Genomic DNA, 12,195 nt, shown 5'->3' with positions numbered 1-12,195 from the left:
CTATGTAATTCTAGAATGTTTTTATTACCCCCAAAAGAAACCTGGTACCCGTTAGCAGTCACTCCCCACCCCATCCCCCTTCTTTCAGCCCCGACAACCGCTAATCTATGTTTCATCTCTGTGAATTTGTCTATTTCATATAAATGGAATCATACAACATGTGACCTTTTGTGCCTGGCTTCTTTGACTTAGCATGACGCTTTCAAGGTTCATCCATGTTGCAGAATATATCAGCACTTCATTCCTTTTTATTGCTAAATAACATTCCATCATATGAAGAGAAAATTTTCTTCTTTTTCTATGGCTATACCATGTTTGGTTTATCCATTCACCATCAACATTTGAGTTGTTTCCACTTTGGGGTTATTGTGAATAAGTCTGCTATGAACAGTTGTGTACAAGTTTTTGTCTGAACATATGTTTTCGTTTCTCTTGGGTATATGCCTAGGATTGGAATTGCTGGATCATATGGTAACTCAATATTTAACTTTATGAGCGATTGTCAAACTGTTTTCCTAAGCAGTTGTGTCGTTTTACATTCTTACCAACAATGTATGAGGATTCCAACTGCTCTACATCTTTATCAACAATTGTTATTGTTGGGTTTTTTTTTTTTTTTTAATCTACCCTCTATCAGGACTGATATCTTCTCAAACTTAAGTCTGATTTGATTGTCAGACACACTTGCAGATGTTAAGAAATAAAACTGTGGTTGAAGATATCTGGATGGATGAGGTGTACATTCATGTTATTAAGGCTCATAGATTTCCCAAGAATTTTTAACGAACATTTAGTTTAAAAATCACACAAATTATTCATGTTATCTTATAAATAAAAAAAAAACAGGTTTCTGAAAATAACTTTAAGGGTTTTTCTTATTCTAAAAATCATACATGTTCTCCGTAGAATATTTAAAATATTGGATAAAAGCCCGAGATTATGGTTGTTGGCATTTTTTGTAATCTTTTTCTGTCTTTTTTCCTGTGTAAAGCAGAATTGCAAATTTAAGTTATCCCACAATCAGATGGATAGAGGAAGCTAAATTTCTTTATGATGTCAATAGTTTATCTCATTTGTCTCACAAAGTCTCATCCACTGGTTTTCATTAGAACAGATAACTGTTTAAACTTAGTCAGATCAGTTTGTCTTCAGGCACCGCTTAACCAGTGCTTAATTGTGGAATATATGGTATCCCACCTACTTTCTATGCCTCTGGAGTTCTTTGGGAGTATACTTTTCCTGCTGGAAGTGTTTGCTTCCCTCCAGTGGGGACTTGTGTAACTGTGAAAGATGAAAAAAATATTTGTTGAAATAAAATATGTGGGGTATCAGGCAAAACCAGAGGTGCCCCATATCTTAATCATCTAGTGCTGCCATAACAGAAATACCACAAGTGGACAGCTTTAACAAAGAGAAATTTATTTTCTCACAGTCTAGTAGATTACAAGTCCAAATTCAGGGCGTTGGCTCCAGGGGAAGGCTTTATCTCTCTGTCGGCCCTGGAAGAAGGTCCTTGTCCTCAATCTTCTCCTGGTCAAGAAGCTTCTCAGGTGCAGAGACCCCATGTCCAAAGGACATGCTGTGCTTCTGATGCTGCTTTCTTGGTGGTATGAGGTCCCCAACTCTCTGCTTGCTTCCCTTTCCTTTTATCTCTTGAGAGACAAAAGGTGGTGCAGGCCACACCCCAGGGAAACTCCCTTTCCCTTGGATCAGGGAGGTGACCTGAGTTAGGGTGGCATTACAATCCCACCCTAATCCTCTCAACATAAAATTACAATCACAAAATGGAGGACAACCACACAGTACGGGGCCTAACCAAGTTGATACGCACATTTTGGGGCAGACATAATTCAATCCATGATACCCCATGTACCCAAATGGAAGGCCTTGGCAATAAAACCTACTACCCAAGACTGGTGGGCCGGATGGGCTCCCACAAATCATGTATTTTCATATAATAGTTCTCAAAATCTACATTGTTGTTGTTAGGTGCCGTCGAGTTGGTTCCGACTCAAAGCAACCCTATATACATCAAAACAAAACACTGCTCAGTCCTGTGCCATACTCACAATCGTTGCTATGTTTGAGCCCATTGTTGCAGCCACTGTGTCAATCCCTCTCTTTGAGAGTTTTTCTCTTTTTCACTGACCCTCTACTTCACCAAGCATGTTGTCCTTCTCCAGGAACTGGTCCTTCCTGATAACATCTCCAAAGTACATGAGACAAATTCTTGCTGTCACCACTTTTAAGGAGCATTCTGGCTGTATTACTTCCAAGACTAATTTGTTTGTTCTTTTGTCAACACCATAAATCGAATTCATCGATTCATCTTCAGTCTTCCTTAATCATTGTCCAGCTTTCATATGCATATGAGATGACTGAAAATACCAAATACCAATTGTTCCCTGCACCCAAGTTACCAAGTTCATCCCTCATAAAACATCAGAAAATTTGGGCTCACTAAGTATTTCACAATGAATACCCTGTCTTTTCTGCCATATAATTACCATCCTACATCTAGCTTGCTTGAAAAAAAAAAAGTGCATTACAGATTACTGTGATATGACTCAATTTTGTGCATATGATGGGGTGGGATGTTCCTTGATACAAATGAAATTCAGAGCTAGATAATCCTTTCTTTTAGGTAACAGTTGGAATTTTGACTATTTAAGAATTAAATGAGCAAAACTTTTTCATTTTTAGTGGCCCATAAAAAAAGGAGATATTCTATTACGTTGTGTTATTACCTTTTTATGAAATACCCATGAGAAAAACCTATAAGTTTAATGGCATTCTAGGTTTGAGGGAGACCAGGTTTGCAAAAGACCCTCACATCCCATTATTCTTAGGTCTATGTTGTGTTCATAATGACCAAGTGCTGCTTTGGTTGATTTATGCAAGAGGAAAGGCTTTTCAGATGGGTAAAAAGAGAAGTAAAGCATTTTGGTAAATGGTTTTCATTTTGGAATTCAGTTAATATTTGTCAAGCGTAGTGCTTGTCATTAAAATATGTAAAAGCTTGCTTCATTCAAAGCTTCATTCGTCCATAAGAAAGAAAAAAAAAAAAGACTTAGAGAATGAAAGTTGAGTTGGTTTGGGATAAAGAGTTCATTTCTTCTTCTATGTACCTGGAGGACTTTGTAATGAATGTTCTGTTAAAGTAAATAAATAAATAAATAAAAACAACAACAACCAAAAGTCCAAAGTCCTCCTCTATCAAAATCTAATGGCTGTTTGCTCTCTTTGTAGTGTCATTATACCAGTGGTAAGACATGGCTTCAGGCCTGGGTGAACGGTACTATATCTTCTGCTTCCGCCTTGAAAACTTCTGCCTTAGGGTGGGAAAGGTAGACTCCTGAGGTAGAAAAAATAGACTCTGGAGAAAGAAAGAAGAAAAATATATAATTTTGATATCTAAGATTCAAAAATCTATGAAAACATTAGCAATACTCACTTGACACAAAGTAAAAAAGAAGAATGTATTGTTGGGATCTAAGACATTCAGAAAAATGCCTTGCTGTGATATTGCGCTCCCTTTATGCCCTGCCTCGTATCTTCTCGGCCAGCCTATTGCTCTGACCGTTGCTACAGCAACCAGTTTTGTGCAAACATAACCCCCATTGCACCTCATCTTAGCTGTGGCACACTTCTTTTGCTTTCATCCAGAGGCTTTTCTGGGTCCGAAAGAACCCAGGGCTTCGAACCAGTTCTGTCTGATTCAGTCATGGCCAACAAAGCGAAACCCAAATGGACTCGAATTTTTAAAATGTGGGTGAGTCAGAACAATATGCAGAACAGGAAAAACTAAGGGCCGAAGCCTTGCTAGAAACTTAATCTCCTTTTAGGAAAAGGAGGACAGCGTGCATGTTGCATAGCAACCAAATCTGTTGACCGGCAGAGTCAGAAACAGCGGTACCCGGCTCAAAGATGGCGCTACTTTGAATGTGTGTCGCTCTCCACAGTCCTGGCAATAATCCAGCCTCTCGTATTAGACTCCTAAAAGGCTCACTATGCCTTTTCCAAGTCTCCCATTCCAGGGCTTTGACCCATAATTTCTCCTGTTCCACTTACCATTCCCCTTCATGCAAATTTTTAAAGTTCACCTTTGTTCCAATTTTGCTTCACTGGCCATGACTGAACTGGCTCAAACCAATTCGAGCCTTCTGAGAAACACATGCTGCACGCACACAGTCTCAGTATGGAAGTGTGCCCTTGACCAGTGGTAGACGGGTGCTCATGCATAAACACTTCCCTTCCTTCCCTCAGGAGTCTTTGGGTGGTGCAAATAGTTAAGTGCTCAGCTGGTAACCAAAATGTTGATGGTTTGAGCCTGCCCAGAAACACCTCAGAAGAAAGACCTGGTGATCTGTTTCCAAATAATCAGCTATCGAGAACCCCGTGAAGCACAGCTCTACTCAGACACACGTGGGGTTGCCATGAGTCGGAGTTAACTCAATAGCAGTTGGTTACCTCCCTTCCCTCAATCAGACGAATCTAAGGCACAGGCTACATGGCTCCTTAGAAGGACCCAGCAGGATCGAGCCCAACTGCCCAGAGCGGTGACCAACCTACAAACACACCTTTGTGTTGGCTTTCCTACCTTCCCTGTTTCATCCTTTCTATCCCCTCGTCTGACCTCCTAAGATTACTTGCTCAAGTCAAAGATCTGCATGCAAACCTTGTCTTCTGAGGAATCCTCAATTAAGACAGATGTCATCAGGTACAGGTGTAGGTCTACTTTCAGAAAAAGTGACATTCAAAAATCAGAGCTCAGAGAAAAGATCATTTAGGGGGTCATTCACTTCTGGCAAGATGTATCTTAAATTACAAGCACTTAAGGGTCAATTAAAATATTATTCTGTTTATTAAAAAGTAATATAAATATAGGATTTTGGTAACACATTTATTATAAAGAAGATATATATCTAAAATCATAAGCAAATGTAGTAAGTAGCCTGTTTTTTTTTTTTTTCCAAAAAAGAAACTCAAATAATATAAAAACCAGAGTAGATCTGAAATAAATGAAAATAGCTGCTATTTGAAAACATTTCTCTTCTCAAAGCCCTGTAATTCCCTTGGAAATGTAACCCGCCTCTGTAAGAAGCACAGAGTTCCTTTCTCATTTGTATTCTTCTCTGTTTCAGGCAAATGTCCACAACCTTGTCGAAACGGAGGTAAATGCATTGGTAAAAGTAAATGCAAGTGCTCCAAAGGTTACCAAGGAGACCTCTGTTCAAAGCGTAAGTACTCACTCCAATCTTGGTTACGGGGTAATTAGACTAGCGGTAGCCTCTCATTTTGTAACTTCTGTGCCTACTGCATGTTGCGTAGGCATTGCAGTTCACCTTTCTTCATGGACACATGCTTTCTTTATGTGGAGCAAAAGCATTGTATGAAGTCCATGCATGTACAGAAAACCTACACACACTCACACATACAATTGAACTTTTTAACTTATAGGAATTTCCTTAAGGAAAATAAATTTCTCTTGCCCACTGGTTTCAAAATTCACCTAAGCATCTTTTCTGAATGTGAAGTATCGTGGTTAGTTTAAGATCACTCAGAGCTTTTTCCAAAAAGTCCAAAACTGGCCTATAGCTGGAGATTAAGTTAGAAAAAAAAAAAAAATGTTAGGGGATGAAGCCAAAACTAACACATTCTAAAGAACCGCAGGATAAGCAGCTGTGTAATTCTGTTGACAATGAAAGCTCAAGAAAACATTCATTTCATCTCCTGTGATTCTAGCTGTTTGTGAGCCTGGCTGTGGTACACACGGAACCTGCCATGAACCCAACAAATGCCAGTGTCAAGAAGGCTGGCATGGAAGACACTGCAATAAAAGTGAGTAGAAGCCCGTCTGGGGAGCCCATCTTTTTCACTTCTGCTATCTTGGTTCCAAAAGTTAATCTACCACCAGTTGCCATCGAGTCATTTTTTCCAACTGTAGGGGACCACACGTGTGTCAGAGTAGAACTGTGCTCCACAGGGCTTTCGATGGCTTATTTTTCAGAGGTAGGTTGCCAGGACTTTCTTCCTGGGCACTTCTGGGTGGACTCCAACCTCCCACCTTTTGATTAGTAGTTGAGCTTATCTAGGCACTCCCAAAGGTTAATCCAAACCAAAACCAAACCCATTACCATCAAGTTGATTCCAACTCATGGTGACCTTATAGGACAGAGTAGAACTGCCCCACAGAGTTTCCAAGTCTTTAATCTTCACAGAAGCAGACTGCCACATCTTTCTTCCTTGGAGCAACTTGTGGGTTTGAACCGCTGACCTTAAGTTTAGCAACTGATTGCTTTAACCACTCTGCCACCAACGCACCTTCAACTGCCACCAGCGCACCTTCAAAGGTTAATAGACAGCCCATAATTCAGCCTGAACTTCTATTACATTAAAAGCAACTTCTCTCCTTTTTCCTCTGCACCCCCAACTCTCTAAACTTTAGAGTCTGTATTTAGAGTGTAAAGAGTAATTCGTCATTACAAAATATTACCATAGATTTTTTTAGGTTAAAAGTGCAGGTTGACTTGGTAATACAGTATATTAAGTATGAAGAAAATTACAAGTAAATTGAGATTTTTAATTAAATGTAGAATCAGTATCTAGTTGGCTCTGATTTTATCATTCAAGATTTATAAGCTAGCATACAAAACATGAAGAGTTACACTTTTTAAAATTTTTATCAGCTACTGGATATTTGAAATGAGTTCTTTTCAGGGGAAGAAAAGGTCTATGAAGTCTTCTATGGGAAAGAGAAATAATTGAGTTGCATTATTTTCAAATTTACTGACTACTAAATATGAACTAGCTATGTAGATAAACAGAGCCCTGGTGGCGCAGTGGTTAAGAGCTTGGCTGCTAACTGAAAGATCAACAGTTCGAATCCACCAGATGCTCCTTGGAAACCTATGAGGCAGTTCTACTCTGCCCTGTAGGGTTGCTATGAGTCAGAATTGACTCCACAGCAATGGTTTTTTTTTTTTTTTTTTTGGGTTTATGTGGATAAACAACTGGCCTATTTCATACACTAAAAGAAGCTTGCTAAATTCAGTTATTCAATGTGAATTTGTACTCTGTACCAAGCACAAAGCTAGTCACAGGGGACACAACAGTGAACAGAAAGAAATGGCCTCGCCGCAAGGAGCACAGGTTCGAGTGGGAGGGACAGTCAATTAGCAATGCAGTTTCAGTAAACCTGGCACCTAGAACTCAGCCTCGTAAGTATGGGCCCACTGTCTACTTTCCTTTGAGAAAAGGAAGATGTGAGTCATTCAATACTCTTCAATAACAAAAGCCAAAATTGTGTCTATAATACTACAAAATAGTGGACAAAACTTGAAAACATCACTTACATATCAGATGTCATTCTAGATCAGTGATCACCAAAGAGTAGTGTAGGTATCGAACCAGGTAGTTGGGGTTATTGTTGTTGGGTGCCATCAAGTCAATTCCAAGTCATAGCGACCCCATGTGATAGAGTAGAACTCCTGCATAGGCTTTTCAAAGCTGTAGTCTTTACAGACATTGGCAGATCACTGGGTCTTTTTCCTGCAGAGCCACTGGGTGGGGTCAAACTGCTAACCTTTTGGTTGGCAGCTGAGCGCTTAACTGTTGGGCCACCAGGGCTCCTTATTTAGCTGGGGTACTGAACAGAAGTATTAATTTTAATATATTTTATACTATTTTATTTATATTTATACATAAATTTATAAACGTATTTAATAAAACACATCATCCCTCATGTGCAAGGGGGATTGGTTCCAGGACCCCCAGGGATACCAAAATCCGAGGATGCTCAAGTCCTTTATATAAAATGGTGTGGTATTTGCAAATAGCATACGTATATCGTACATCCTCCCATGTACTTTAAATCATCTCTGGATTACTCATACAATGTATATGCTATGTAAATAGTTGTTATATTATATTGTTTAGGGAATAATGAAAAGAAAACAGAGTCTTTTTTTTCCTAATATTTTCAATTCACGGTTGGTTGAATCTGTGGATGCGAAACCCGCAGATATGGAAAGCTGACTGTACATAGTACATATTATATAAATGTTTATATGTATCTCAATTTTTCTAACTTCTCATTTTGGGACATATTTTACAATGTTGACATTATGTTAGTCTGGTAGTGCAAGTATATGTAATAAATGGGTATATGTGTATACATATTTATTTAAGGTAGGTTGGCATCTGGTCTAGGCTACGCTAAACCATTGATTCGATTCTTTTTCACACACCAAATTGACTGAATTGTTGATTGAATTAGCTTCAGGTAGACAGCCTAATAGAAGTGCAGTGCCTCTGAAAAATAGCTCTTTACCCAGGTGGTAGTGGTTGAATGGCATCCCTTAAGGACTCAGGGGGAAACCTTTTTTGGACTAAAAGACCCATGGAAGACTGGCCATCTCTGGAGTCATTTTGGAAAGGAATAAACCAAACCCTTTATGCCACCCTCAACTGGATACAGACCTCAAGGCTTGTCCCATAATCAGTCTAACTTGCCAGAAGTCCTAGGGCCCAGGGATGACCTGAGGTATGACCACACATTCCAGGACTCAGTTACGAAAGTCAATTACAGAAGTCTTCTAGGACCCACATCTGGGGCCTGGTGACTACCAAAATGGTGAAGAGACAAGCACAAGGGATACTGTTCATACTGATGTATTGGGTCACTCTTCTAAAAAGAAGACAAATAAGAGGCGCTCACCTACAATTCTGAGGGTCTGCCAGTCCACAAATAGTACCTCCACTTGTAAACCAGGCTGCTAGAAGCTTTTGTCATCGGAGTATCTCTGTCAGATCAAAGCATTGCATCAGAAGATACCCTGGAGCTTGATTAAAATGCAGTTGTGTTTTTTTGGGAAGGGCTACCGGCCATTTTGCTCAGTAGCAGAGAGAATAAAGCTGAAAGAATGGGGTTTATTTCATTTTATTTTTTATTGTGGTTTAGATGAAGGTTTGCAGAGCAAATGATTTTCTCAAACAATTAATACACATGTTGTTTTATGACATTGGTTGCCAACCCCACAATGTGTCAACCCTCTCCCCTTCTTGACCTTGGGTTCCTCATTACCAGCTTTCCTGTCCCCTTCTGGCTTCTTATTCTTGCTCCTGAGCTGGTGTGCCCATTTAGTCTCGTTTGGTTTTATGGGTCTGTCTAATCTTTGGTTGAAGGGTGAACCTCAGGAGTGACTTTAGTACTGAGTTAAAAGGGTGTCAGGAGGCCATATTCTCAGGGTTTCTCCAGTTTCTGTCAGACCAGTAAGTCTGGTCTTTTTTTGTGGATTAGAATTTTGCTCTATGTTTTTTTCCAGCACTGCCTAGGAGCATCTATTGTGCTCCCTCTCAGAGCAGTAGCCAGGCACCATCTAGTTGTGCTGGACTCAGTCTGGTGGAGACTGTGGTAGTTGTGGTCCATTAGTCCTTTAGACTAATCTTTCCCTGTGTCTTTGGTTTTCTTCATTCTCCCTTGCTCCAGATGCGCTGAACCCAGTGGAATATCTTAGGCAGCCACTTACAAGCTTTTAAGACTCCAGATGTTACTCACCAAAGTAGGATGTAGAACATTTTCTTTATAAACTATGTTATGCCAGTTGAGTTAGATGTCCAGAATGGGGTTTATTTTGACTAAAAGGAGATGACAAGGAAGCTCTGAGGCACAGAATTCTGCTAAGAGCTGACTCCACATGGTATAACTCGTTGGAAGGTCCCTGGCACCCAGCATCTTAGTGGGAGGAGGATACTGGAGACAGACTTCCCTGCCTAGGCTTACCTTCGCCAGCAGGGAGGTTTGGGCTTCATGGGTGGTAGATCGAGCAGCATAGTAGGGATTTACTCCAGTGGGTTGTTGGCTCCTATTTTGACTATTCCAGGGAGCTACTACCTTACATAGTGACAATGCAAGGAAACACATTCAGAAACGAAGTATTGTGTTCTCAGTAGTTGTTTAATGGCATGCCTGCATTAAAAAACCCCAAGGGACAAATGAAATGCCAAACTTGACTCTCAAGCACAGGAAGATGGAGGCAGACTTTTAAAACGTATTTGCTGTCTTGGGTCAGTTTCAGGAAATGGGTAGAATTGAGTCAGTATCCTAAGCACCTCTACAAGTTCATCCTGAGCCCCTCCAAAAAAATCACAAGTAGGAGGAAGAGAGGTCTTTGATGGCTCTTAAATGTTTAATCCAGTGTTATACTCTACTTATAACCTAGCTGGCAACAGAGAGGATGCCCACTCTAAACACTGACAAAGAGTTCAAATCGTAACCCTTTCTCTAACATGTGTAACGGAAGCCCTGAATTCTTAGAAAATTCCTATTTTGTCTAAGTGCAATAGCCACACCCGATCATGTGATCTATATGAAGAGTAGGATTTGTCATACTGAATCGGATCAATAGCATCTAAGTTGGTTTTGCAATGCAAAGGATCAATGATCAAATCCTCTGCAGAAGGTTCCTTGTATTCAAGACCTCAGTGCTAGAGCATCGGGAGCCCGTGGGTGGAGAGCCTCCCATTCCATCACATTCATCCAAGCTTTGCATTAAGAGTTCCTGCACGGCCTCGATAAATAGTGAGTCGGAGATTCCGTGGAAGCCAGGTTTGATGGAGTTAGTAAGGAGGGTTTCTTTTAACAGAGTTCTTGAACTTGTAACACGTCTTCATTCTGGTAGCTTTTTGTGGTTGCCGTGGTCTTTCATTCTGGGTTGAAAAGGGAAAATGAATTTCATTTGAATGGTTAATAACAAATCTGAAGAGCCTTTTTTTTTTTTTGTAGTTTCTCTTCTTTTAAGCTGTGAATAATTTTGCAGGGTACGGAGCCAGCCTCGTGCATGCCCTGAGGCCAGCAGGCGCCGGGCTCGGGCAGCACACGCCTTCACTTAAAAAGCCCGAGGAAGGGCAGGATCCACCTGAATCCAATTACATCTGGTAAACTCCGACATCTGAAACGTTTTAAGTTACACCAAGTTCATAGCCTTTGTTAACCTTTCATGTGTCGAATGTTCAAATAATGTTCATTACAGTTAAGGATACTGGCCTGAATTTTATTAGCTTCGTTATAAATCACTGAGCTGATATTTACTCTTCCTTTTAAGTTTTCTAAGTACATCTGTAGCATGATGGTATAGATTTTCTTGTTTCAGTGCTTTGGGACTGATTTTATATTGTCGGTTGATCAGGTTAACATTTTGCCTTTTCAGTGTGTAGTTGGCAGATAATTTTCAAAATTACAATGCATTCATGGTGTCCAGGGGCTGGGGAACCTTAGAAAAGGTAAATCACAAGGGTTTGGATGAAGCAGTCAATAGTGCCGAAGTTACACTGTTTCAAATTTTGTTGTCATGTATTTAGATGTTTCATGTTTCACATTTTTAAAAATTGCTCTTATTTTTTAACTCTCAATACATTTTGACTTTACCATTATTGCAGAGAATTTGATATTAACAAAAAAAAAGCAAACAAACAAAACACTGTGGTAGTGTCATTTAAACAATATAATATATTGTAAGCACAATAAAATAGGGACTATAATGTATGAACTCTTTGCATTGGCTTGAAGCAATATAATATATTGTAAACAAAACACAGCTCTTACATAATAAACATTTTATACTATTTGTATGTATAAAATAAAGGTGCTGCTTTAGTTTTCTGAATATTGCATAGAGTGTTCTTTGCATGTGCTATCTTATGCAAATAAACTGTGTTGCCATTCCATGGTATTTTGATACTTTGAAGTACCATAAAGAGGCTAAGATGTTCCATTCTCTCACTCTGTCTTAGCTCTCCAGACACATCCCTTCCTCTTTTCTCTCTGTGAGCAAGCTAATTTTTGGTATCCCTTCGAACTGATAATCTTTAAAATATATCTTCCACATTTATTTACAGATGAACTGTGTGAGGAAGAGGTGGCAAAAGAAGAGTTGATGGCAGGGTTCAACTTCTCATCTACTATCCCAATTTGTCCCTGTCCCTAGCAAACAAAAGCTCTACAGTTAAGTCCAGCCAAGCTATTCAGAGGGCAGTTTATTGAGCATATTGTTATTTGACCCTGTTACTGGAAATTTTTGAACACCACCTCAAGTGGCTTCTCAAAGTATTACCATCAATCACATACAATAAAAAACCAAGACCATTGCCATCTAGTGGATTCTGACTCAGTGACCCTATAGGACAGAGTAGAAC

At 39.6% G+C, this 12,195-nt stretch overlaps 1 protein-coding gene across 1 annotated transcript in view; it reads left to right on the top strand.

Annotated features, from left to right (window-relative positions):
- Positions 1 to 11,632, top strand: part of WIF1 (WNT inhibitory factor 1) — an 83,974-nt gene extending 72,342 nt beyond the window's left edge. The window contains exons 8-10 of the mRNA XM_049883783.1: positions 5,145 to 5,240; positions 5,746 to 5,841; positions 10,821 to 11,632. Coding sequence (XP_049739740.1) covers positions 5,145 to 5,240; positions 5,746 to 5,841; positions 10,821 to 10,942 — 314 coding nt within the window. The 3' untranslated portion in view covers positions 10,943 to 11,632. The remainder of the gene's footprint in view (positions 1 to 5,144; positions 5,241 to 5,745; positions 5,842 to 10,820) is intronic.
- Positions 11,633 to 12,195: the final 563 nt, after the last annotated feature.

The sequence above is a fragment of the Elephas maximus genome, chromosome 4 (genome assembly GCF_024166365.1).
Source record: "Elephas maximus indicus isolate mEleMax1 chromosome 4, mEleMax1 primary haplotype, whole genome shotgun sequence".
In the NCBI taxonomy this organism is placed as follows: Eukaryota; Metazoa; Chordata; class Mammalia; order Proboscidea; family Elephantidae; genus Elephas; species Elephas maximus.
Note: the sequence above shows the minus strand (reverse complement) of the source record. Positions and strands in the feature narration are given on the sequence as shown.